This window comes from Gavia stellata, chromosome 19 (assembly GCF_030936135.1).
Source record: "Gavia stellata isolate bGavSte3 chromosome 19, bGavSte3.hap2, whole genome shotgun sequence".
Classification (NCBI taxonomy): Eukaryota; Metazoa; Chordata; class Aves; order Gaviiformes; family Gaviidae; genus Gavia; species Gavia stellata.
This window is the reverse complement of record NC_082612.1, coordinates 1,934,024-1,961,670: the sequence shown is the minus strand read 5'-3', so window position 1 is coordinate 1,961,670 and position 27,647 is coordinate 1,934,024. Positions and strand designations below refer to the sequence as shown.

The following is a 27,647-nucleotide window of genomic DNA, read 5'->3' as shown; positions in this document are numbered from 1 at the left end:
CTGGAGCCTTGTTTCTAGAAAGGGCAAGGAGGGGGATTTTCTGCTGTGGAAGCAGTGCTGGTCCTGATCTGAGAGAAGCAGGGTTGGGTTTGGTGTTGCTTGCAGTGAACGAGCAGTGGGGAGTGGATGTAGAGGTGGTCTCAGGCTGCTCCAGCGTCTGCTTGAGGTTTCCAACATGACCTTTCCACTGGAGAAAACGCAGTGTGTGTCTGGCAGACCACAGCGGGGGTCAAAAGATCTCTGTTTTCTCTCTGAGGCCCAGCCTGTCCTCAGTTCCCAGGTAATATCATCCTCTGTCCAAGTTAAAATCCGTTCTCTCCGTGCACAAGCACAGGGATTTTTAGCCTCTGCTCCGTGCCTCCCTTTTCCTCCCGGTATTTTTCCTGATGCTCTGTCCCCGTTTCTGTCCTAGCATGAGCAGTGTTTGCATGAGCACAGCTTTATGGAAATGCTCTTTTTTTCTGCAGTACAACACCACCATTGACTGGTCATCTCTGACAACGAAGGAGTGCTTGAAATACGGAGGACAACTTGTGGGCAACAACTGTGAATATGTCCCTGACATCACCCTCATGTCTTTCATCCTCTTTTTTGGCACTTACACCTGCTCCATGGCCCTGAAGAAATTCAAGACCAGTCGCTATTTTCCAACCACTGTGAGTATCTCCTTTCACCCTAGCAGTCTGTTTCTCTGCTCTTTCAGAGGGCAAAGATCAGCCTTCCTTTTGCTATAGCTGTCACAGGCAGAGGGAGAAACGCTCTGCGGGGAAGCCAGGTTGCGCTGGTTGAGAAACGTGGTACTGGTTAACCAAGGTGTGTCTGGGAGTGCTTAGCTTTCGCTCTCTCGGTGTTTCTGGAGGGCACGGGTGAGGCAGCAGAAGAGCCACAATCTGTCGTGGGGACATGGCAGTGATTTTTAAGGTAGTGACGACAGCGCTTCCAAGCTGAGATACGCAACCATGTCGTTTATCAGCCTTAAGAAATCAGAAGAGTCCTTCAGGTGTATAACATTTCAGCTAGCCGTTTCCAGTGTCAGATACACAGCTTAATGTGATGTACTGACTCTGGGGTAGGATGCGTGGCCATTCTACAGAGATCAAACCACCAAAAGGGGCTTTTAATCGTTATGTCAGAAGTCTCCCTGCTTATAGCCAGAGGGAGTAGGTGGGCAGGACAAAAGAAGCCCCTTGCTTTGTCACTGAGTAAAAGCGGGAAAGCAAGCTGTCCGTATAGAACGGGAGAACAGAGATTCATCTTTGATGTTGCCACGTAGCATTTGAAATACTGAGAAATCAATGCAAAAATGTTGAACTCGACTACAGTCCGTGTCTGGTCTACCTGCTACGGTAGGGACCTAAAGCAGAAATTCCCTTTCTTCTCTGAGGATCAGAAGCAAAATAAGGATGACCTGAAAAACCTCTGCGTTGATTGAAACAAGATTTTGCTCAGACTTACAGCCAGCTTATATGCACCTCTCAGGTGCATCTGCTTGTTTTGTCTCCCCAACTAAAATTACGACAGCATGCGTGCGAGCTGGCAGTTTCCATGTGAACCAAAGCCATGTTTCTCTCCGAGACCTGCCCCCCTGGTTTTGGCATTCTGACACACGGGGATTTATCCTGCATGGATGTTTACTGTTCTGCTGTATTACAATTGAACCTCTATTATTTTTAATAAAAAGGAAACAAATTCCATCCGGGCTGGAATGCAGCTCAATTTATCTGTAACCATGTGAACCCAGGAAACCTGGAAGGAACAACAGCTCTGAAAAGGTCACGCAGTTACAGACAAGCACGGTGGGTCCTGCCCGGTTAAATTCCGGGGTCTGACCAGTGGCAGCTTGAAGTTGTCGTATTCCAGTGACTTCAGTAGAGTTGCGGTCTTAGGGCATGTTGAGGATTTAGCTGGGAAGCCTAGTTTATTTCCTGTCCGTTTAGGCTGATTTATTACTCGAACAGAAAACGTTGTAATCTCTGCCAGTCATACAGAACACCTCGTCTGTCGTGGAAGTTTGGGTCTTCCCGGCTTCTAAAGGGAAGCTTGTGACTGTTTCCTTTGTCTGGTGTAAAATACCATTTCTTCCCTTTCCCTTTTTTTTTTTTAAAATCTGCGTTGCAAAATCAGTCATATTAAAAGAATATAGTCTTGGGATAACACAGTATTTGTCGTTAAAGCCACATAGCTTAGGAATCCTGCGGTAATACGAGAAGCTCGACTCGTGTCAAAAAAGCAGTCTCTGGCCCTGCATAGAAAAACATGAAAATGTGGACCCTAAAGAATCAGAGATCAGAAGGCAAACAGAAGGAGACATTATTTTATATGTCTAAAAAAGTCACTAGTCTTTTAGGTTTATTTGTAAATGTTCAATGTCTGTTAATATTGGAAGCTGATCCTAAAAGTCTCTTCAGACACTGCTGCAGAGGAACTAGGTCTCCATACCAGTGGTTGTTGGCTGCCATCGAACGTAACATCGGTGCGACTGCCTTGAAGAATTCATGTGGGAGTTTCTTACAAAAGCAGTTTTCTTTTTCCTTTAGGCTTGTTTTCATACTTCCGTTTAGGCTGAATTGTTTGGCTTCCGACAAAGCGACAAAGTACCAAGGCACGTTTAGGCAAACGGCACCAGACATGACGATGCACATCTTTGTTTCTACGAAAGAAATAATGATGAGCTTATATTGCCACCAAACGCAAGCCTGGAGTATCCCATAGAAACTAAAGTGTGGGTGATAGGGTGTTTCACGGTGCTAACTACTGTTACGGTATCAACTTCTGTTTCAGGCCCGGAAGCTGATCAGCGACTTTGCCATTATCTTGTCCATTTTGATTTTCTGTGGAATAGATGCCCTGGTAGGTGTGGACACACCAAAACTAATTGTGCCAAGTGAATTCAAGGTATGTCGTTGTCAGCTTGTTTGGTGGCCTTTGAAGAGGTTCCCTTTCCCACCCACCTGCCCTGTATAAAATGACTTGCCCTCAAAACAGGAGGGTAGTCAGCTATCTGGAAAGGACCGTTTTACTCAGATGATATCCTTTTTATTAGCATCATTTTGGTTGGCTGATTTGTCTCCTAAATCCTGCCTCCCTACTTCGAACCTTTTGTTGCCATTAACGGGAAGGATGAAATTGTTGTAAACCTCAAGTGTCTCCCTGTAACCCCGCTGCTGGAAGTACAAGTGTATTTAGGATGTCATCACTGCTGTATAGTGGCTCTAATGCAAGCTTTCCTTTGCCCTTAAAAGCCAACCAGTCCCGCGAGGGGTTGGTTTATCCCACCTTTTGGAGGGAACCCGTGGTGGGTGTACCTGGCAGCAGCCATCCCTGCACTGCTGGTGACTATCCTCATCTTCATGGACCAGCAAATCACAGCCGTCATCGTCAACAGGAAGGAGCACAAGCTCAAGGTGGGTGTGCTTTGTGTCTTGTGTGTGTGCAGGGAGCTGCCCGGTGCTTTTTCTGTGCTAGAGATGGAGGAGGGCCCGTGGCAGTGTTGAACGGACATGCCACCTCAGAAACGTCATTGCTGGTGCTTAACAACAATATTTATTTTGTTGACTAGCGTAGAGTTTTTGCCAGGAAAACTGCTGATTCAGTTGAAAATCGTTGAGCGTTGTGCAAGCAGCAGCATTTGCTTTCCTCCTAAAGCAAGAACCCTGTGCAGGTCCAACTCGCAATGTCTCGTTCAGTAAGCACTTACTAATTTTGATTGGCTTCATCATCGTGCGGCCTGGAGCGTTCCCACATTAGGAGCTTTGGGATTAGGGATTGCTCCTCCCTTTTCCTTCGCAAACAGGTCCCATGCCAGGACTAGTCAGATTTCACAAAAACAGCCAGCTACCCTTTCACTTCGAGGGGAAGGAAAGGACTTAGACCCATCGCATCCTACCCACTGCTCATCTGGCAAAGACGTGGCTAGAGCCGGAAGAAATTAGGGCAGCCCTCCTTTGAGAGGCAGAAGTTTTGTTAAAAGCCCCTTGTCACATCAACATAAACCCAAAAAGTTTCTTAAAATCTTAACGATATTTTGATCTTTCCTTGCAAGAGCTTCACTCTCCAGTTGGAAACATTGGAGAATGGCAAAGGAAACTTCTAGGTATAGGCTAGTCAAAGCTTGTCTTGTAGAGAACACTGATGTGAACAACATCTAGCTGCCTTCATCACCTTGCTGCCCCTGCAATTCTGTTCGCGGTAGTAGTACTGTCTGCCTTAGTAGAGGGCTGGATGAAGTTCATTTCAGAATCTACTAGCCCTGACCCCAAAGGTGTCGTTTGCCTTGGTAATTCTGCAAGACTCCACCATTTGAAGAATTAGAAAAGGAAGGAGGGTGCATGTCTGTCCACAAACATAAACTTACACGCTTGTCCGCTTTACGCGGCCATCTGGCGTGCTCCGCTTTTCCAGCAGGAGATAAGAAATCATTAAATTAAACGCAGTCAGAAACTGGTTGCTGTCTGTCATTGCCAATGTTTGCTTGTGTAGGGTAAGCGCATGCTGTCCGCTATGCCCAGCCCATATGGTTATACATGCTACCAAAACTGTTCATTCCTTTAAAAAAGTTCGTAGGTCTGATGTTAAGGAACACCTCGGAAGGATAGGATGCTTTCCAGTGAGGATGCTTGGCAGACTTTCTTTCTGGCATTTTTTTCGACAAGGCATTCAGGAAGATGACTGGGGCCAGCAGAAGGGTCTGATCGCTCGCTGCCTTACAGCTGCTGTGAAAAACTGCTGGGTTTTAGTAGTGCTGGTGCTTCCAAATGGCCGTTCACTTCACAGACTCTAATTCTCTAGAGAAACTAGTCCCAGACTCAAGTCCAGCTAACTCAGACCTCTCCTCTAGCATCAAATGACTCTTAACGTCTAATTTTCCCCTTACCACCTTCCTCCCTCAAAGACGCGGGCTTATTCCCTATCATCTGCTGCTGTTTTTAAGGAGAGAAAGTTGCTTTGTGATTGTGCTGAGCTTTCTTCCCGCACTTCTGTCGTAGACTATAAGGCGATACTTTATGAATCCGATGCATCAGCATGGAAAGGAAAAGGAGGGTGACCAGCGTGGGTCCACCAGGTCACGCACGGATCTGCACGGAGTGCCCATTTTTGGGAGCTCAGGCTTGCGGTGGGGAGAGGCTGTGAGCTTGGAAGGGTCCCCCCTCTCAGGAGCTCTGCTTTAACCTGAGCCGGGACCTGATTTTAATTTGCACAGCACGGCGTTATTGCATCCAAGCCAAAATCTCTTTCACCTTATCACAACGGGCAAAGTTTCTCTGGATCTGACAAGCCCCTATTACTGTGTTTATCATGTAAGACGATAGCTGGCGGATGTTCCCAGCCATTGGCAGAACAAGGTCTCTTTGTGTCGCGGCCATCCCTGAGTGGGCACGGCACGTCGGTGTGGCTGTCAGCTGCTCCGAAGGAGGTTTTGAGGCGCCGGGGCGATCGCCGGACCCCACCTGTGGTGGGTATGGCCAGAGATGGCCCGAGTGTGACAGCTGCGTTGGCTGTACAGCGCTACAAAATACAAGCAATAAGCTGAAGAGATTTGGTACATACCAAGGGCATAGCCACAGTTGGATGTTATTTAAAGAAGAGCTTTATATCTGCTGACATATAACAGCCTAGGATGTAGTAATGTTTTTAAAATAAACTTTCCAGACCGGCGCTATGCAGTTTTTCATGCCTGTAGGGTTTTTCCTTTCCCTGCACGGTCAGTTCTATTGAAAAATATTAAATTCCTGTAAAAGAAGACTCTCCCTTCCTGCTAATGGGACATGTTTCAAGTGGTCTAACCTGTGAGAGTAAAGACTTCCTCAAAATGTGGGTAGTGCTGGGTCATTATTTAGATACCTGCTTCATCAGCTATATTGAGAGCTGTTGGAAATGTGAGTGGAGCTTTTCCTTGAAGAGGAGGAGGATGTTCCAATTCATATGGTCACTGCGGACATTAGACAACCGACGCGTGATTGAAGACCGTCCTGAGCCCGACCTGGAGGAGAAAGTCAGAGTCAGGGGGAACAGGAAGGGTTTGTCGTGCGCAGTGACGAGTGCTGGCTGATGGTCTTACGGGGCTGGTTTAAAAAAAAAAAAGCCCTCACAACTTTGCTTTTTGCCATCTGTGTCTGGGCAGATATATTCAATGTTGTGCCCGCATCTTCCTCATGGGGAGGCTAATCATTGACACGGTCTCGGTTTTAGGTCTGTTTCCTGCACCTAACTAAGCAGACAGACCGTTTTCTTAATGACTGGAAGAATGTATTTGCTGTTCTTCCCCCACGAAGAAGAGGCCCCTCATCTCTTCAGCTTATAGGCACTGAATGTGGTTCTGCGATCAGCACTGGCTGTACGTTTTTAGTAACAAAGTATAAACACTCCAGCAAAGTACTGTTTTATATAAAAAATTCGTTTCCTGCTTCCTTTGTTACGGTTGTGAGCACATGCTTTTGTTTAATTGGGGGTTCTCGAGTCCAATCCTGCTACTCTGCACCAAAAAACACCTCCATACACAAAATGTACCGTAGGCCAAAAGAAGGATGGGTTTTTTTCTGCTAGTGCCTTGCTAAAGCGTTGGCAGGGTGTCACCGAGGGCCCGTCCCGGTGCTGCTGGCCAGCCAAGGTAAGCAGCGCACATTTGAGGAAAACAACGAGGACTATTCAAGACGAGCTGGGTTGCTTTCCCTCCCGGGTCACCAAGTAGGTCCGGATCATTTGTTCTTTCCAATAAAATCAAATTGGACAGGAATAAAAAAAGGTTAATCTTTAAAATAGCAAACCTTAGAGGTTTGTCTAGTGTTTGTATGAAGATCCTGTTCTTTGGTGGCTCTTTTGTTTCTTCACTTCTTCTCTTGGAACTTGTGACTGGTGGATTTCCTGTGTCGGTTCATTAAAGGATTTAAAAAATAGAAGATCAGAGGTCTTTAAAAAGGAGTAAAGAATGAGGGCAGCTTTCTCTGTTCAGTAGGGTATGAGCCCATCAGCTGCTCTTGTTGCTTTCCCCGAGCGCCTGGGGCTGGGTGTTGAGGAAGGTGCCTCCAGCACCAGGCACCATCAGCACGATCAGTTGTGAAGTCACGGCTGTGAGATCCCGCAGTTGTTTCCTGTCCTACATGCAGGAGTTGAGATCTCGCTCTGAGACAGCAAATGGCCAGTGTTACCTCTAGGCAGGCACCATGTTTCTGTAAGTTTGCTTTCAGGTAGACTTCGTTAAGTCATTACCCTGAGACGTATTTTACAACAGCTGCTTAAAACTGAAATGAGGCTTTGGGCTGGTTTTAAAGGGTGGTTTGGGTGTTTAAAGCTCTGTGCACATCCAAGCTGTCACGTACACAGACGTGAGACGACTTGGCGCACGAAGGTACCGATCTCTGCCTCCCGCCACGTCAAAAGAAGTCCTGTGTGCTCGTAGCAGAGCGGTGGGACAAATGGCTCACACCATCGCAAGCCGCTCTCCTGCTTTGCAGACGACTTTCCATCCGCTCGCCCCCTCCGAGCTCTCTTGTTGCCGTAACTGTCTCGTGCTGTGAAAATGGGCCATCGTGTTTTTGCGCACACGCGCACCGCGGGGAGCCCCGGGGGGGTGGGATGGTGCTGGGCACTGGATTTCTTGTCACCGTGTTACCCCATTAAAAAAAATGGGAACGTATCATTGTAAAAATAGCACTTTATAATGGGATTTCATTTTTGTTTTTTAAGAGGCGATGCAGAGCTCCTTCAGAACACTATAAACTTGTTATAACCAAGGTGGATGTGTGTGTGTGTGTGTGTATATGTTAAAAATACAGAGAGCTATATATTGACACCTTGCTTATACTGTTTACAAGATGCGATGTGTATCTCACCGGGTAATTTTTGGTGAAGGTGGGGCTCTTGGTTGTCTTTAACTCGTGGCCTGCTGTGTCAAGTGCCTCTGTAAAGAGCTTTTAGACTGGTCCCAGGGCTTGGCTTGACCCAGCTCAGCCTCCAAGCACTGTATAGTGTACACAAGGCGCTTGATCTTTTGCCAGACTGCTTGCAAGTCTGCTGCTCTCCTGTGCTTACTGCCTGCTGTTGGTTTCAGAGCTTGCCAGAAGTGTAACGCTTACCTGTTTTCCCTGCGGAGGCAGGTAATTCATCCGTTAAGGAGCAACGTGTCCTGCTCTGCTATTTCTTATGACAATTTCTGTTGGCCAAAAGATGCTGTAGAAGGAAATGCGGCTTGTTTGGTGTGCCTCTGCCCCCGGGCCGGAGCCCTGGCCCTTCCGTAGGTATTTAGGATAATTAAGCTGAAGGTTGTCTGTCTCCCTTCACAGAAAGGTGCTGGATATCACCTGGATTTGTTCTGGGTGGCCATTCTGATGATCATATGCTCCTTTATGGGTCTGCCCTGGTATGTTGCTGCTACCGTGATCTCCATTGCTCATATTGACAGCTTGAAGATGGAGACGGAAACTTCAGCCCCTGGAGAACAGCCCAAGTTTTTGGGAGTGAGGTATGTCAAACCAGAAATGGTTAATTGCCTTGTTTGCCTGCAAAGATCAGTTTGTACTATAGATGGTCTTGCTTCGAGCAGGAGACGTGCAGAGGTTCAGGGGGAATAGCTCTTAGATTTACTGTAAATCTTCAGATCAGCTGTGCTTCCTTACAGCTTTTTTTGTCCGCAGAGGATATATCCAATTAGAAGTTTCTCTGGCATAGCCCTTTTGCAGATACTCTTTCTTGAAAAGGAAGAAAACTTGTACTACGTGCGTGCCTGTAGACGGGGGAAAGCCTGTGCAAACGTGTGGGAGCAGAGGGAGGAAGGGGAGGAAGCTTTGACTGGAGCTTCGACCATTTCTCAGTCTGCTGTGGCCACGCACGTTGCCGTCACCCCAAAATACACAAAGCTCGACAGAACCAGCTCTGGTGCCCATGGGACACTGAAGTGGTCATGAGGAATTTCGTGCTGCTTTCTTCCTATTTCCAAACCCGGCTGTGAGATTTAGCAGCAATTCCTGGGACAAATCCCCGTGTAACTCCTCAAAAGTTTATTCGGCCAGATCAGATGCAGTTTTCCAGTGTCTGAGAAAGGAGATAAATTTACTGCAGGTTTCTGTATCCATGGAAGGTAGGCAGGCATTCATTAGCAAACGTAATGGTAATAAATGTAAACCTGTCGTGCTTAGAGCAATCAGCTGTACTTAATCAAGCAATTTTTTTCTGTATTTGCTTGTCTTAATTAAGTGGTCTGAAGTGCTTTCAACAGGAGCACTTCTGGAAATCAGGTCACTTGTTCAGGCAACTGAATAGAAATTTAATGGCCTAACTTCCAGTACTCTGAAATATGGCTGGCGAAAGTATTTTTGGACGTAGGGAGCGGCTGTGGGTGCCGATGAAGGCACATGTTCAGCACCCCGCAAAGGCCTGGAGCGTTTATCCAGCTGCTGGAGTACTATGATCGGGACTCAAGCTATGCTACTAATCTAAGAGTGGAGAGCTAATGATTTATTAACCTATTTGCATGCTATAAATACTGCCGTGCAGAGAATTTGGATTGCTCGTTAACTGTTTCTAATGTTTAACATGTAAACACACTCGTCCTTACTCAGTAGCAGTACTCTGTTGATCCACAAACAACGGGGCTAAGGCAGCGTACAGAAACCGATGTGGTGTTGGAAAAAAGGTGTCCGAGGCTCGCTCAGCATCAAGATACCTGCCTGATGCTGTTGGCTTGTAACCGCCAGTCTGCTTTGGAAGTGTGGCTGCAAAAACACCTTGTCAGGCTTTATGTTGGTTTCGAGGACTTTGAGAGGGTATGAAACCGGAGTGAAAGCTGAAGCCGTCTGCTCACCCAGTGATTTTGTTTCAGGGAGCAGAGAGTCACTGGAGTCATTGTTTTCATTCTGACTGGTGTGTCTGTCTTTATGGCTCCCATCCTAAAGGTAAGGACATCGCCTTTTCTGCTTCCTTCTGCGCACACAGCCAAAGTAGGGCCACAGCAGCTGCCAGGCTATTTTTATGCAAGTAAAAAAGCTCATCACTGAAGTGTGGAAGAAGAGATTAGTGAGAATTACTGATGCGGTTTTACAGTTTTCTGGAAGCTTAAATACAAACCTTTTGGGAGGAAAAAATAACATCGTTGTTGTGTGCTAGATAGTAGTAGTGACAGAGTTCAGGGCTGGTGGTCTTGGGGGCTGAGATTTTGGTTTTCTCCATTTTAAGATTTTTCTTCCATGTTTGCATAAAGTTAAGTTTCCTTTTATTTTGCATTCTTATGCTTATGCTGTGTCTGTGTTTTATGGGCGATACATGGCGGATAAAGCAATGTGGGCATGGTGGTGTTGGGTTCACCGTTGGACTTGATGATCTTACAGGTCTTTTCCAACCTTAGTGATTCTGTGTGAGAGCCCACTGGTGGCATGATGGAAGGATGGTTGGCAATGCAGGAGAGTTGCTGTGTGGAAGACATAGGTTAGCAGATGGATGTGTAGTTTTAAAAGTACGTTTGCATTTATTTAAGCGCGTGCACATCTTAACACACATACCTGAAGAAAATCTTCATTTGGTGCTTACCCCGAGGCTGTGCACGGCCGACTGAGAGGAGGTTTTTGTGGTGAGAGAGAACGTGCAGAACTGGTGGCAATGAGCAGAGCCTACAGCTGATGGTGTCAGTCCGTGGGTCCAGGGGGGCATTGCCACTGCCGTAGCGGAGCTGTACCCTCCCTACGGCAGCTGCCAAGGCACCCGCCTCAGCAGTGCGAGGCTCCTGCAGCTCGCTGGCCTTTTTTTAAAAAAGCCAGCACAACAATCAAATTTTCACTCTTTTAGGCTGGATCCTCCTAAAATAGCACATCCCCTGTCGCTCAGGAGCGATGCCCAGCTCAGCAGTATGAAAAATGTGTTTCTGGAGGAAGCAGTGCAATTAAATGTGATTTCTTGATCTCCTGAATTTTTTTTTTTTGTGAGTTTAGCCAAGGCTCTGGACAGACGTGCCACTGATGCACTGTTGAATCTAGGGTGGGTAGCTATTTTCCAAGACCTGAAATTCGTTGGCACATAGCCACAGAGAAAGGCATCCTTAGTGGATCATCTGGTCGTAGAACAAAACTGGAAAACCTGCTTATCCGCGTCTTGTGGAGGATACTGCCTTCTCCGGGGACGATGATTTAAGTGGCGACAAGTGCAGGCTCACTGTGCAACAGGAGATGTCAGCTGCAGAAGTCCATCTCCGAGGATCCGTAGACCGATGGTACGAGCAGAAGATGTCAAAATAGTAACGTACATACTGAAACAGCGGCACTGTGCACCGTAACTCCGTGACGGAGCAGACGGGTGTCTGGAGAAGCATTTCTGGAGGAGGCAAATGAGTTTTCGGTCGTGAGGAGGTTGGAAGCCGCGGGGGCTGTGAGGCACGGTTAGGTGTGAGCCTGAAGGGGAGGAGGTGGGCAGAGCATGGTGAAGCTGCCTGTATATAAAGTGGAGAAAGTGGCTTCACAAAGTCAGCGTGTTCCTATTCTTGATTTCTAAGGTTGTTTTCACAACTAGCAAATTTTTGTGTCTTGGTAACAGTTTCCTCCTCTGCACAAACAGGCCTTTCCATGCCCTTAATTTAATGCCTGATTGTAATAATTCTGTTTGTTGGTTGATGTGACCTTTCCCTGCAAGATCTCTCTTCCTCTATTCCACTGGGGTCTATTATTTCCCCTGTTATTGCTTCATTCATCAATTACTTGTCTGTGCTTCCCCTAAGAACACGCATGGGGAAGATCCTCATGGGAGGACGCCTGAGGATAAATCGGCACGCTCCTCACCCACGTGCCAGCGAGAAGTACCTGGCAGCGTTTCAGGACCTTTAACAAACTCCAGTGCAGGGTCTCCTGCTCGAGAGAACCGCTTTGCTAAATGCATTGCAGAACATTTAAGTCTTCTCATGCCAGCGGCAAATTGAACACTAACGATCCCAAATTTAATAAATCAGGCAATCCACAGAATAATCTCATCTTTGTTTCTTGTGGGTTTTGCGGTGTTTGTGCTGGTTTTGAACGCCACTGACGTTTCTGCTCAGTTATGGCAGATCTCCACAGAAACATCCTCGGCCCTGCTAGGAGAATGACAGGCACTTTCCTATAAATACATTTTTAATTCTGTTGGCCAGCAGCAGGTTTGCTCGGAGTGCCTAAGCCAGCAACCCCGTAGTTAGTAAATACTTTGCCAAAAGAAAGTCTTCCAAAATGAAAGCGCCTCTTGCTACTCTGCAGGGTAATGGACTGAAGTTTCGCCTAGGGATGATTTACAGGATTAATTATCGTGGAATGGTGAAATAATATTTGGACATTTGTCTTTTTTTTTTTGAAAAACAGAAAGAAATAGAAGGGGAGGGAGAGAGAGCGGCGTAAATGAGTTAGAAAGCTAAACTCTGAAAGCCTCCTACCCAAATTGCCGGAGGAGATATTATCCTGTCTCATCTAATCCCTCAGATCCAGTGAGGGCTTTGAATCCCTTGGACACCCACAGCGATGTGACCCGCACGCTGGCTCCCCGCCCCTCCCCGCGACAGCGCACGGTGACGGCAGACCGTTGAACCCAGGCTGCGGAAAAAACATTTGGCTTCTAAAGTGAAATATCCACGCAGCTCACTCAAGGAAGCAAATAAGTCCAACAGAAGGATGAATTAGCAGTCACAAAGCTCGCAGGAGATGATAGGGGAGGAGACACACGGGTGGGAAGGGAAGGATGTAGGCAGGGAAGCTTTGGTCTCGGATGGCACGTGGCCTGGTGACTTTGGTGCTCATGTGCCCCAAACGCACGCATTCGGGATCAAGGCTTCCAGGGATATGTGCATGGCACTATGTTTCTGACCTAGTAAACCATGAATACTGGGGTGGGGAATACGGTAAAACACTGAATAACTGCCATGTTATTTGCCTCTTTAATGAGTTACGTGCACGGGTTGGAAGACAAACGTTCCTACAGCAGCAGCGGCGGCCACGGGTCGAGTGGGAGCCTTGGCTGTGCTGCGGCTGCCGTTCAGTGGCGGCCGCCCGTCACTGCACGAAGGCTTTCCTTTGGCAACAGCGGCAGAGCTCTCTCCATCCTTCTTGGGTTCAAATCAATAACACAAAGGCCGTTATTCGGCTCCTGCGTGTGGTTTGTGCGCAGGTATTCCCATTCACATCATGCCACGCTGGCCATGCACGGTTTTACTGTGGGGCCGAGGAGCGCTTCCCCCTCTTGGCAGCTTCGCCGTGGCTTTTGCTGTTGAAGAAAGCTTTGTGCTTCAGGTCGGAGGGACAGATACTCGTTCTGGGGAGCGTGTATGTTGTTACCGTGCGCCTTCCTCACTTCCAAAGGAAGATGTCCCAGTTGGCACGACCGGTGATGGAGGAATGGGCAGCGCTTAGCGCTTGAGGGAGCAGAAATTGGTGTTTGAAAGGACAGTTTCTGGCAGTGAAAAACGTAACTGACGGTCCTCTATTTGTGAATAGTTATGGATTACTGTGAGTGAAAGATGGAGCGGTCAGGGATTTGGTTGGCATGACTATCATCGCTGAGGTGGGACTCGAGAGAAGAGGAGCCTTTCGGGATGGATTTCCACGGCTTACTGAGCCGGACATACCCCACGATCATGCTGCCTTTTCTTTTTCTCTACCTTCTGCTTCTACGCTCACCAGAAACCAAGAGGTGAAAAGCAGCTTGAAGCTTACTGGAACACGTGTACTCCGCCTCTTCTTTAATTTGCTGACTGGCACTGGCTGGCTTTGTTCCCTTTGGTTCTTGGAGAGACGTCCAAGTCCCCGCGAAGTGGGAAAGCCCAGGGCTCCTTCGGCCCCTGTCCTGCTCCTCAGCCCTCCAGTGATTGCACAAAAATTCTCGCGGCTCTCAAAAGACAGCAGAAGGATTGCTCGCTTTATTACTCCGCATTGTCCACTCACAGGTGCAATTTGAGTTGATCGCAGGGTAGGAATTATGTCCCCCCACGTGTTAACGGTGCGCTGTGTATGGGGGGGGTTGTTGACTCAGTTTCTCCTGCTCTTCCCCATGCAGTTCATTCCCATGCCTGTGCTCTACGGCGTCTTCCTCTACATGGGTGTCGCTTCCCTCAATGGCGTGCAGGTGAGTCCCTCCAACGACTACGAGCAGACCTCCCGCCGGGTCTTCTCCAGAAGACGGCGATCATTAACCAGCGTGGGGTTTCTTTCACAACCCTCCAGCCTTCCCCTGCTCCTTCACCGCCTCCTCTTCCTTCCCAAGAAACCCAGGGAGGGGAGCAACTGCTTACAGACGTTGCCGCAGGCTGGTTCTCCCGAGATGGAGACCAACGGGGAGCGATCTGCTCAGCGGGAGAGCAGCCCAGTCTGGGCCCTGTAAGCGATGAGGGGTGCTTTGTGAAGACCCCGGGTCCGTCTTCCCCCCCAGCTCAGCGATGCTGAGGACAGCGTACGCTTGCAGAGGCCGCGGGCTCGCTCCCGGGATGGTTCGGGTCCTCTGCCAGGGTGTCTGTCGCAGACCGAAGGAAAACAAGGGAAGATGATTTATGGCGGCGGGGTTATTCTGCAACGTTAACGAGCGGGAACATCGCTGTTTGCCGGGGAGGGGAAGCCAAGCCCCGTTCTTTGTCGTTGAGGAAATATTACGTAAGGAGCCTTTTTCACAGCGCAGTGTCTGTAATTGGCCCTAGGAAGCTGGAAGTGGTTTTGTTGCTTTCTGGCACCCTATTAATTGTGGCCTTTCTTTATAGCGCTCGGTTGTGCTCTAACGGGAAAAGACTGCCTGTTCTGTGAGCACCATGAGAATTTCCTTGGGTATTCTTTAAAACGGCCCCGGCTTTCATTCACTGGTGTGAGATCAATCTGGTCTCAGCAGCGGGCAGCAAGCCCGCGTTCGGGCAGGGGACAACGAGGGGATTGTAATGTTCGCCCCGGGGTTGGTTCTCCTGGAGGGGATTTCCCCTGCTGCCCGGCCCAGGTGGTCAGGGAACTGGGCAGCTTGTTTCCCCCTGATCAAGGATGTTTTTCAGTCGATGAGAAATCCCGATTTTGGTTTAACTCCAAGTCCATCCGGTCCAGCACGGGTCAAGGGACGCTGCCGGAAAAGCTGCCCGTCTTCCTCGCTCTTCGGTTAGGTGCCTTTCTGTTCTCTGGTAACATGATGTCTGCCCTCACCTCTGTTGACCTCTGCTCCTGATTTATTTGGGAAAAAAGAGCGTTGTTTTTAAACGCTGAATGTCTTCCCTTGGCAGGAGCGGGGCAGGGGAGGGTGGCAGAAGTGACCCAGAGTTTGATGCTCACCGTAGTTCGGGCATTCATCTCGTTTTCTCTGGTTTGTGGGTAATGAAGTGCTCCCCTCAAGAGAAGATCCCCCGTGTCCGCAGCCGCAGCAGATCAGGCCCATTCTTTTGAAGCCAGCGGAGCAATTTCCACCGACACCTTCGGTCCTTGGTTTAGACACTGATCACCAGAGCACATGGGGTCCTGCTCCTTAAAATAAAGGCACCTCAAGGCCTTGCTTTGAGAGATGCTTCGCTCCTGCGTCTCTGTTTAGTTGCCAAATCTAGCGTAGACCTAGGACCTTCGCTTGAGACAACTGGGTTAACGTATTTAGCCCACCCTGCGTTAGGCACGAGTCAGTCAGGGTAGAGGAGCTGTGCTGGGTTTTCTGCTGGGTTTCTTTCCTGGAAGGAAAGCAGGTTGGTTCAAGGTCCCACTTCACAGTGGAATACTGCTTTTGTATCTCTTTTTTGTGTACCCTGGGTTTCATTTAAATGTCCGTTTCTCTTCCTTTCCAGTTCATGGATCGTCTGAAGCTGCTCTTGATGCCTCTAAAACACCAGCCTGACTTCATCTACCTGCGCCACGTCCCGCTGCGCAGGGTCCATCTCTTCACCTTCCTGCAGGTGGTGTGCCTGGCCCTCCTCTGGATCCTCAAGTCGACCGTGGCTGCTATCATATTCCCTGTCATGGTAGGTGACGTTCTCCTTCGCATCCCTCCCTTTCGCAGCCTGCGCCTTCCGCGCACGGTCATGCCCTCCCATGAACAGGCAAATCCAACCTCTCCCTGTCAAATCCCTAGCCCGAGGCTCTGCCGATGTTGCCACGGCCGCCTTGACATAAATCCTCTGGAGGAAACCGAGCCTGGAAAGTTAATTTTTTTCTAGAAAGGTGTAGTTAGTTTTGACCGTTCCTGGCTGCTACGGTTAGACTTGCCGTGTTTTCTCCTTCAGCTGCATGAATGAATGAGAGGTGCATAGTTTTCCTTTTTCAGTCCACGCTAATTACTATACAGAAAATGTCTCCCTTGCTTTTAAATAGCTCAAATTGACAAAACCAAGAATGAGACTCACTGCTAAGGGGTATGCCAAGTGGATTAGCTAAATCAAGAGCAAAAAACCCAATATCTTTTTCCTTGAACTTGAGTAAAAAGACAATAATGTTGATTCATGTGGTTCGCACTGGAGGATGATATGTAAGTTTGTAGGATGCATGTCCTCTTTCTAATAATACATACCAGAGTCATGTTAAAACTTATTTTGGGTGTTGAGAGATAAAATGTTCGTCACGCAGGAGAACTGTTTCTTAAACATACATTGTGCAGTCAATCTGATCGAGTATTTCTACATCAAGGAAGGGGAATAGTGAAAGAGCTTTCTGTGCTTTTGGATTATTACTAGAGCTATAGACACAATTAGGCACTTAGACCAAACATAAAACAAACGAGTGTTGAGGGGAGTTTATATGTACGCTTTGCCTCAGGCATTAAAACCTGTGACCATGGATCCTGAACGAGGGAGCACGGAGTAGGTCCTCCTCCACCTCTGTTCCTGACCTGGAGCTCGGCTGGAACAGTTGGGAGGAAGGCAGCCGTAGGGCCGAATGGATCGAGTGTGGATCCAGTGGGACCATAGCTGCACGCACAGAGGTTCTGCCGAGTCTGGTCTCTGGCTTGGAGATGGGTCAGACTGCTGCAAAGTTAGAGCTTTATGAAAGTCCCTTAAGAAATCTGGGCCCAACGTCACCTAGTTTCAGGTTTACGGACAAGTAAAATTTCGGTTGTGGGTGCAGTTATGAACTGCAGTGCTGACGTAAGGGAGAGAAGGAGGGAAAGCAGAAAACAGAACAAGGACAAGTGTTTGTTCTCTGATGGTGGTGAAATGAGAAGAGAAAGGACGGTGCGAGTAAAAAAATCCTCCAAATGTTCTTGCTGGGACATATGCTCGATTATAAAGGTGTTAAAAATCAGCAGTTCCCACTGACAGGCCATTCCATTGCATTTTCATGGCTGTGTGGTACTGCTGTTGAACGATGTATCTGAGGTCTGGACACTCCTTCTCTTCGCCCATAACAGAGAGAATCTGAGTGAACCCCCAGTCTCCTGAAGTTTGTTACAACAGTGCAAACTCAGTGAATCTACAGTCACGGCTTAGATGTAGCCGGATCTGATGACAACACCTCAATTACTTGTACTCGTGAACAAAAAGACTATAATCTTACAATTAGTGAAGATCCGGTCAATAGCCAACCCTCTGTTTATTTGAAGGAAAAGCACTTTTAATACAGAAATAATTCATATGGGGATAATCACGGGTGTCTACATGGCATCTTTCCACCCCCTGAGTAATTTCTCACTTCTATAATCACGTCTTACGTTACACAAGTCAAAGCTTGAGATCCTTTCCTAGAAATTGGTTGTACCGTTGACCATCATTACTCAGAACAAACCCTTCATCTTAAAGGCAGTCTTCAGTTGTCAGGAATGGGTTATATCTTTGAGTGGCCAAGTCGAGCTTTCAGTCTATCGTGTACCCTTTGGTAAAGCGTACATGTGATCTTGGTAGGCATCTGGTGGTGGTGTTAGACCCGGTGTCGATGTAAACACCTATTTCAGACTTGTCCCTTCTTTTTTGCCCAGTGCCTTTGGTTGCAGTCTTGCACAGAAAAAGCTTTTCCTCCAGTTTCATGCAGCCACAATCCTAGTAAACTTTATTCTGCAAACTCAGATGGCACAGTTTGCCCCTTGTCTAATTTCTAAAGAGTTTTTAGGTCTGGGGAAGTGGTGAGAAAAAAGTAACGACAATTACTCAGGCTGCCCCTGTGAACCTGCATATGTAGGCTGAAACCAAAAATAAATGAAAATACTCATTTTTTTGTCTCTATTATTTTGCCTGATGCCTGTCAGTTGGATGTTAAAGATGACCTCTGTCTCTACAGGAGTATTAAGTGATTACATACTTTTTTCTGTACATTGCTCCTGTTCATTCTGATGTGAAGCAGTCACAGTTCAGACTTCCAAGTTGACAGAGATATCCCAGGGTTCACTCTGTATGCTCCATTTTGGGCCCCTCACTGCAAGAATGGCATTGAGGTGCTGGAGCGTGTCCAGAGAAGGGCGACGGAGCTGGTGAGGGGTCTGGAGCACAAGTCTGATGAGGAGCGGCTGAGGGAGCTGGGGGTGTTCAGAATGGAGAGGAGGAGGCTGAGGGGAGACCTCATCGCTCTCTACAACTGCCTGAAAGGGGGTTGTGGGGAGGGGGGTGTTGGTCTCTTCTCCCAAGTGACGAGCGACAGGACAAGAGGAAATGGCCTCAAGTTGCGCCAGGGGAGGTTCAGGCTGGATATTAGGAGAAATTTCTTCACTGAAAGGTTTGTCAGACATTGGAAGGGGCTGCCCAGGGAGGTGGTTGAGTCACCATCCCTGGAGGTATTTAAAAGACGTGTGGATGAGGCGCTTAAGGACAGGGTTTAGTGGTGGACTGGGCAGGGTTAGGTTTACGGTTGGACTTGATGATCTTAAAGGTCTTTTCCAACCTAAACAATTTTATCGTTCTGTGATTTCCAACCAGAATTAAAGTGTGGGGGATTAAGAAGCAGCATCAAGAGGAATGCACAGATTGTTCCCGATTGAAGGTAAAATGTGACTGAGAAGTCCCTCTCTGCCTTTTCAGATCCTGGCACTTGTAGCAGTCAGAAAAGCCATGGACTACCTCTTCTCTCAGCATGACTTAAGCTTTCTTGATGACATCATTCCAGAAAAGGACAAGAAAAAGAAAGAGGACGAGAAGAAGAAGAAAAAGAAGAAGGGCAGTATGGACAGTGACAATGATGACGTAAGGAGCTTTCTGCTCTTGTCAAATTACTCATTTCTAGCTATAGGTAATCCCGGGGAACGGTGCACGCCCCTCCCCAGCTCTGGGGCTGGGGATTTCCCAGCCTCTTTTGAAGCTGACCAGCTCAGTCTTTTGCTGCTGCAGCAAATCGGCCCCGAACAAAACTTCTTTTCTACATTGCCTTCCCTTTTCCAGACATCACCAGCCTGTGGTAGGTGGTACTTGCATTGCCAAGAACGAAATGACACTTTCCACAAGAGCACTAGATACCTGCTGAGATGTCATGCCCTTCACTAGAATGCCTTTCATCAGCCTGTCTTGTTCATCTTTCCCTCCTCCGCCTTTCTCCCCCGTCATTGTCTTTTACATTTTAGGAGGAGAATGGTTTTCGCCAGCAGCTCTGTTACTTCTGAATATATTCTGGTTTTCTTTTTTGATGTTTTTTTTTAATTACTCTTTTTAAAAGCACAAAAAGATGTGACTTGTCATATCGCAGGGAAGACTGCTTTCTGTTGATAATACTCATGTCCTAAATATTTTCAAAGCATACATACCCTTCTGCAGTATACTCTTTGGTCCTACCTCAACTTGCAGCATGCCCTAAAATAGCGAAACGTAGCCGCTTATGTCATTACTAAGCGCAGTGACCTGACTAGACCAGATCCACGTGCCTTAGACTGTTCTATTTTTTTACTGTATACATAATAAGAAGAAATGTAGTCCTCGTGCCTTTAAACATTCTCCTACCCAGGTCTAGCATGAACTCAAATCCTTTAAATTCATGTTGAAGTGCTGAACACACTGGTTGTATAGCACTTTGTATCGCAAGTGTGAACTGCCTTTGGAGAGCTGGCTGCCTCGGTCAGCATTACCTTTTGCAGTGTGAAAAGGGAGCTGGGCTTTAATAATTTTAGGGCACATGGGGACTACTAAGCACAGTGTCACTTGTTCTGCTCATGTAACCGTCCAGGGTTCATGAAGAAGGACTTTTCCTATGATGTCGGCAGAGGTAAGGTCACCTGAAGCTGGAAAAAAATCCCATTTTAACACGGCAGGAGAAACAAATGAGAAGGGATCGCACTCTGGGAGGAGGTAGGCAGCAGGAAAGGTCAACTGACTTGAGCGCTCCTGCCCAGGTCACTGACCGGCAGCCCCCAGGTTTTGAACTGCAGCCTGGTGCGGTACGGCAGAGCGGCAGCAGCACCAGTTGTTGGTCCGCTTGCTCGCCGGCCTCCTGAGCTGATGTCAAGTGGGTAACTGCGACCCCCCCAGGAAGCAGCTGCTGGGTCAGCGTGTCTGCCCGGAGAGCTTCTTGCAGCCAAGTCTGAAGGTGGCACCGCTGCCACCAAACTCCGGAGGGTCACGGGTGCTGTGAAGCTGTTGTGCCTCACCGTGTGTTCGGAGGGTTTCAGCTGGGTGTCGTCTGCATCCTTTCTGCACTGAGCAGATCTACCAAATCGGCCCTCCGTGAGGGTTAGATAATACATCTGGTGTCTTCGGGAGGAAAATGATAGCTCCAGGAGTTCCCCCAGACCATCCCAATGCCTGATCTTGCTCAAGGTGTGGAGGACAGAAGAGGCAACCTCAGTCCTGGCAGTGCACAAGCTAGAACCCGAGTCCTTTATGCGAGAGCTATATAATACCTCTGCAGATCTGTGTTAGAGGCAACAAAGTCAGGCTATTCCGATGAGAAAACATGCAAAGGCCTTTCTATACAGAATATATGGTGTCTAAAGTAGAGTGCGTACACTGCAAGAGACAAAACCAGGAATTTCTTAGGTGAGGGTGCAGCATTGTAGGAGGTGGCCTGGATCCGCACCTTGTTAAATCAAGCGGAATCCCAGCTGGGAAGATTGGCTCTTACTTCAAACAGCAAGCTCCCCTTTCCCGTCATTCCTCCAGTTCCTGGGAGGCCGAGGGGGTTTCCTTCAGCAGATGACTTTGTGCAAACTGAGAGAAAACTCCCTACTGTACACAGTGAATAGTCAGCAAAGGTTTGACTCCATCCCCTCCTCTTGACTGATTTGAATCCAGCGGCATCACATCCTGAGCCATGGCTCCTGTATCCCAGTATGTTTTAAGCTATCATCTCCTCTCTTAGGCTTTTCCTGAATTTCAGGTACAGTAATTGATCGAATGGGTAAGAGAATTAATGTACAATGTTGGTTCTTAACTCTTCTTGGGTTTTTTTCAGCCCTTGCTTTTACCAGCTTCCTGAACGTTAAGCACTTGGCATTATTGGTTGGATTATTTTCACCCTTTCCCTTCCAGAAATATGTTCCCCCCAAAGTTAGTCCTGTGGGATTTGGCGGGCAATACACCCACTGGAGGTCAGCAAAGAGAATTGCTGGACCTTGCTAACGCAAGCGGTGCTAGATGAGTGAGTACGGCAAAACCTGGCGTTAGCGGAGACTGCTCTCAGCACTAGTTAGGACTCACCTAAAGTTCTCACTGGGGGTTTGCTAGCAATCAGGGGCAGCGAAAAAGGAGCTGCCAAGAAAGATTTTCAGTAATCTCACATTTTTCCCTCCAGCTTGTCTTAACGAAGTATGAATTAGTGTAACTAATTGCTGCATTTGCCTTATGAAAACTCAAGCGCCTTGGTCTGCTGTCTGATTTTATGTCAAACAAGGCATGATCCAAGAAAGGCCAGACAATTTTTTTTAAAAAAATCTTGGGCTAGTATATTTAGTTTCCGAGTCAGAAGTGCTGCGTAATGGTCTCTTCTCCCCTTCGGGGCATTTTTGCCAACTGCAGATACTTTCTCTGTTCATTGTAGATGGCGAAGTTTAAAGTAGACCCTGGGCATCAGCATTGCCCTTCCACAGACCTCTTACCTTTCTTTATTAGCACTGAAAGGGTGATATATTGGAGAAGTTACCCAGCTCTTATGCTCTGCTTACAGCATGGCCCCAAACGGACAGGGATTTTGGGATGGCTTTTCTGCAGAATCATCTTTATTTGAGCTATGCTTATCCCTCAGCCTCGTAAAAATACTCCCGAGGAAACATTTTGCTATTGGAGTATGAAATACTGCAGTGGATGTCAGTTATGTTAAAAAATAATTAAAAAAAAAATAATAATCCAGGGAGAGCAATTCTCTGGCCTCTGTCATGTTTTCCAGCCCTGACTTGAAGGTCTCCCTCCCTCCACCCCAGCGTTACACTCGGCGCTGTGTCTAGTTCTCTCCGGGAACAACGATGTGTTAACGTTTCTGGCAAATATCACCTCACTTCCTTTGCCAAATTATGCAATATCAGCCTTTCCTTGGTTATGAGAAGTTTACTTTTATTTTAAAAAAGCAAAATAATTCCAAGTACCTTCTACTAAGCATAAGCAGGTGGATGATGGAAGGCGGTGAGGTATAAATCACGGTGGTACCCAAACGCCCGGGGACCCCGTGCACGGCTCTTCTCTGCACTCGTGCCTCTTCTTGACCGGTTTGCTGTCTCTCCTGTCTGGCTGGGAGTGCTGAATTCTTACAAGGGCCCTGGATTTGATGAACTCTTCTACTGTAAATAGGGGTGTAGTTGAGACTGGCTTTGACTCAACTTAAATAAAAGGGGAGTTGAGACAGTCCAGCTTAAGGAGCCCCTGCCATATCGTGCCTGGCCCTCGTCCTCGTAGAGCAATTGGGAAGGAAAAAGGGGTTTGACAGAAATCAGAGCAGGATAAAACGTTTTGATGAGCTTGCACAGAACCAGTGCCCTGCTCTTTCTGCCTGCAAAAGCATTTTCCATCTGTATTTCCTGCAGCCAACTCCAAGCTGAAGTGGATGGTGTCGTAGAAGCTGGTGGCAAAGGAGCTGGTGAGGGGGGGAAAGGGGAAGATCGCAATTACACAAGATTATTCTTTCAATCTGTTTTACATTCGTAGCGTGAAGGAAGAGGGAAGGTGGGGTGCAGTGGGGAGCCAGTGGAAACCAGCAGGCAACTAAGCTGGAGGATGCTTTTTTTTTTTTTCTTCTTTTCTTTTCCTCATTACACGTTTCTTTCACAGTCTGACTGCCCCTACTCAGAAAAAGTCCCAAGTATTAAAATACCAATGGACATCATGGAGCAGGAACCTTTCCTAAGTGATAGCAAACCTGCCGACAGTGAGTAGAACTAACCTCTTGCATGCCTGCTTGACTCTGACTTGCACTACAAATATATATATATATTTAGAGTGATTTTTTTAAAAAAAAAAAAAACCCAAAACCTGTTCCTATTACTTGAGAAGTACTTTTTCTTGTTCTTTTTTTTCTCTTTTTTAATTTCCAGGCCTCTGATTTGTGACAGATTTGGTTTTGTGAGCTTTTGTCTTTGCTCGGTACAAAATTGACGTTGTTCTTTCTGGTGCCTCCAGCTTAAGCGCTTTTATCCAGCTACTAACAGGTCTCTTGGCCACTCACTCTCTCCTCCTCTCTTTTCCGACCTTTCCCGTTTTGTGTTAACTCTGCTGATGGTTTGATTTATTTTTTTTTCCTCTGAGCCTAGTGTTCTGGATTTGCAGCATGTCTAAACTGCACCGCTGTCCCCTTACTGTTTGTTTCCTTAGGTGCCAAGCAATTGCAAAAATCAGCACTTAAAAGCGTAATTAAGCGTGTCCTTGATCTGCATTGCGCATTAAACTGACAAGGCAGTGATCAGTTGACCATTAATGTATTTCCCTTCTTAGGTGATTTGCTTTTGTGCTATTCTGTTTCTTTTTAATTTCTTACATTAATATCCGCAATTGATTTTTATGATCTTCATTTTCAGTCGTTTTCCCTTTTCATATTATAGTCTTTTAAGCGAGGAATCGGGCACGACAACCGCCCTTAGCTTTTTTGGCTTTGCGCTGACTTTTTAAAACACTACGAGCAATGGGTGCCGTCTGGAGAGAAGTAACGCGGTTTGGTCGTGGGGCGGGAGGGGAGAAATACGAGTGGTAGTAAATCAGTACTGCTGCAAGGCTGGTGGTCTCTGGGAGTAGGACCTAAACCCACAGATCGATCTTCAGATCCTTAAACTATCATTTCAGCTTAAGAGCTGGGACCTAAGTCCTTTGCCTTTTGGTGGTGTTTAGATACCTTAGGCAATCCTAAGCATTGCTCTCTGGTTTTTAGGTGCAGGAACGCTTAGAGATTGGCATTGTAAAACAAAGCCAAAGAGAGAGAGACATTTCCCTGACTAGATACTCCGCAGATAAGGAAAAGAAAAGGAGCGAAATCAGCCTCGGACAACCAGAGAGATTCTCCTCCTTTTGCTGTGAAAACGCCCTGATGTGCTAAAACCAAATTGCTAAAACCAAATTGCATCCTAAATATTTTTACACAGGATTTTGTGATCCGATGCCCTGTTTTCAACGTTGTTAAGGCTGAAATAGTTAAGGAAAAGTTAATTCTGCCGCAAACCTGTTTGTTGGAAAGCCCTTTGAGACAACACAGGGTAAACCACCCATGAGCGGAGCAGTAGTTGGTTTGCGTATTTGTACATTTTTATAATCCAGTAATTGATTGGTTGTTTTTTTAATTAGAAACAAGGCCAAAAAAAAAAAAAAGTAAAAAAAAATCAGGCCCTTGGACTAGAGAAAGTAGCTGGGATCCAGCAACACTGTGGTATTGTCCTTGAATATAACTGTGCTCTGCGATTCAAAGTATAGTGCTAATAATACTATTACATTAGCTTTCCTTCAGCAATAGCAAGAATAGGATTATTATTAACAGAGAGTACACTTCCCCCCGCTGGGTCGGGAAAGGAAAGCCATTACAGGCACCAAGCCACCTCTTTTCTTGCAAGGAGTTTGGGTGTGACAGCGAGGAGTGCAGGGTGACTAAAGAGGTGTAGATAAAAGGTAAGTGTCAAGAGCTGCAGGTGGTGGAAGTCTTGGGAAAGGAGTCTTTTGGTTGTGTTGGCAGTTCAAGGGTTTTTATCTTGAAGGAGAGAGAGAAAAATTGAGAATTTTTATTGAGAAGCTGTGAAATTCATCTGGCAGGCAGGCAGCAGTAAAAAAGCATTGCCAAATAGATGAGAGGATACTGGAGAAACTGAGGCTAGGCTTGAGACGCCATCAACGCTGCAGGCAATGACAAACAAGACTTTCTTCCCTCCCCGACAGGAGAAAAATCACCAACATTCCTTGAACGCCATACGTCGTGCTGATACGATTCCTTTCCTTCAGTCACACGCCATGCCAAGGTAAGCACCCAAAAATGCACTTCATAATGATTCCTCAAAAGCATCTCAGCTACCTCTCAGTCTACGGAAAGTCAATGAGGCAAAGTTTCTGTCCCCCGATAGGAAACTCAGAAAAAGCACTTTGAGAGAATTCCCTACGTAGGGTTGCAGCATCCCGAGTTGATTACCGGCACGGCCTTACAGTGCTCGGGACGGGGAGCGGAGAGCCCGCGGGAGCCTGAGGCTCCGCCGGCTGCAGTGCCGATGGCTGGTTTGGGGTCTAAACGAGAAGGCAGATGCAGAGCAACTGGGAGGAGTCTAGAAAACACGTCTGCAGGGGAAAAATTAAATTAGTTGGGATTGTTTAGCCTTTAAAAAAAAACAGCAAGAGTAAATTGCTGTTATGCTTTCCTTCGGTCGATGTTGCAAAGAGGAAGTAACCCATTTTCCCGTGTCTGTGGTGGAAAATGGAGTAAATAATAACCTTAAATTGCAGCAAGGAAGAGTTCAGTACCAGTTTCTCAGAGCTCAGCCCCTTGGGGCCACCTTGGACCTCCCAGTGCCAGGAGTCGGATCTAAACCCAGGCAGCAATAGCCCTGAAATGTCAAAGAAGTATCTACACTTCCAGGTGCTGGAGAGCGATGAAATTCATCTCAACGGCTATAACCAGATTATTTCAAAGGCAGTTTGTGTGTCTTGCCACAGCTTGATGTGAAGCACAAGTGCGGGATACTTGGAGCTCCTCAGTCGATGAAATCGGTGGTTTTATCTCCTGACAAGAGCAGTGTTTAGACCAACTCATTAAAATTGTCTTACATGATGTACAGACCCTGTCTTCAGACCAGCTGTACATTACCACTGCCTGTCAAGGTTATTTACCCGATATCTATACGCTGCCAGTTTCAGAAAGCTGTATGGTACGAGCTAATGCAAGGAACCGATGGTGGGAGTCGAGCGTTTGTTCCATTTCTAGATGGGACACTGTCTGTTGGGTGTCCCGGTAAGTCCCAGGACCTGCCGTTTTCCCAGTTAACGCCGGTTGCCCCCCAGTTTTGTCTGTAAAATGCTGGTTTTCTCTGCGAGTTGCAGATTTTTATTCTTTTTCCCCAGGATTTGGTCACTGGGAAGCTGTGCTAGCGGAAGTCCTGAGCACGGCAGACGACGTTAGGAGCGGCTGAGAAGCCGGGAGGTAGTCCCCACTCTTACCTTGTCTTTCTTTTTCTTCGCAGCCCTCCACGAACTCCAGTAAAAGTTGTGCCTCAAATTAGAATAGAACTTGAGCCTGAAGACAATGGTTATTTCTGGAGGAGCAAGGGAACAGAAACTACTTTGTAATTTGTCTGTCTGTTAAATCTTTTACGGAATTTATTTTGTCACTAGCCAAATATTAAAATGCTCTCTGCTCCCCGCCTGCATAGGTAAATGAGACATCCCGCGCTGCCCCTGCAGATCTCTGCTCCCTCCTCGCCCCATTTTCCCATGCCGACCAAGACTCGTTTCGCCTTCTCTGGCGCTTCGAGATGCACGCGTCTCTCATTTGCAAGCAGAGGGCAGAAGTATTAAGGATATCGTCCCACCCCTGTGGGAGATGGCAGAGGAGCTGGCATTACTGTAGTTGCGAATCGGTGTTTGTCTGTTTGTCGGCTGGCGGAACAAAACTGACCTCCAGGCTAATTGGATGTCTTGCTTACACTGCTCGAAGATGCTGGAAAGTGCTGCTAATACTAACTTGCTCTTAAAGCCTGTACTTGTAGTTCACGCAGGAAGGAAAAGGAAAAGGTACTTCACTCCCAGCACAGACAAACCATTGCCATCGTTGTAGCATGTGTTTTGAAATGTCCCTTTCCTATGCAATTTTTTTTAAAGGAACACTTTAATGGACTTAATCCGTCAGGTACATTGAAGAGTGTTATTTTCCTAGATTATTTTGTTTAAATTATGGGGGCCTAACCTACGACTTTTTTTTTTTTTGTCAATTTTTTTAACCTTTTTTTAATTACTGTAAAGAAAAATGAATTTTTCCTGCAGCAGGAAACATATAGTTATGAGTAGTTCTACCTCTTATTTCTAGATGCCAGGCTTTCTGTAAAAAATGTATTGTACCATATGTAATGTGATTTTTACGAAAAAAAAAAACCAAACCAAGACAAAACCATACCACCACACCACAATCTCCAGGACGTGGCATAGGGCTGAATCAGTTTGATTAACACCTTCTATTCTGAAGCATCTGTTTTACTTAGGGTTATGTTATGTTATTTTTTTTTTAATAAGTAATCTAACTTTGCTATGAAGGAGACGGGATGTGACTTAAATCTCTTGTGATCTAGGAAGAGTCTTAAATGTAACGGTGGTAAGCGAAAATACTGAGCGGCTGCTGCCGTCAGTGGACAGACGCTGATTGTATTCATGTTGTTGATTTCCTACGCGGTATTGTTCGAATTACTTCTTTTGAAACGTC

At 46.9% G+C, this 27,647-nt stretch overlaps 1 protein-coding gene across 3 annotated transcripts in view; it reads left to right on the top strand.

The window, feature by feature from the left end:
- SLC4A4 (solute carrier family 4 member 4) overlaps positions 1–26,812 on the top strand; it is a 163,053-nt gene extending 136,241 nt beyond the window's left edge. For 2 of the 3 annotated variants that reach the window (XM_059826955.1, XM_059826956.1), the window contains 10 exons: positions 468–656; positions 2,782–2,895; positions 3,243–3,404; positions 8,280–8,458; positions 9,815–9,887; positions 13,990–14,058; positions 15,731–15,904; positions 18,884–19,045; positions 23,045–23,141; positions 25,127–25,181. In XM_059826955.1, coding sequence (XP_059682938.1) covers positions 468–656; positions 2,782–2,895; positions 3,243–3,404; positions 8,280–8,458; positions 9,815–9,887; positions 13,990–14,058; positions 15,731–15,904; positions 18,884–19,045; positions 23,045–23,141; positions 25,127–25,170 — 1,263 coding nt within the window. In that variant the 3' untranslated portion in view covers positions 25,171–25,181. Of the gene's footprint in view, positions 1–467; positions 657–2,781; positions 2,896–3,242; positions 3,405–8,279; positions 8,459–9,814; positions 9,888–13,989; positions 14,059–15,730; positions 15,905–18,883; positions 19,046–23,044; positions 23,142–25,126; positions 25,207–26,415 lie in introns of those variants that run through there. The other variant, XM_059826954.1, reaches the window with a different exon arrangement.
- The last annotated feature ends 835 nt before the right edge of the window (positions 26,813–27,647 follow it).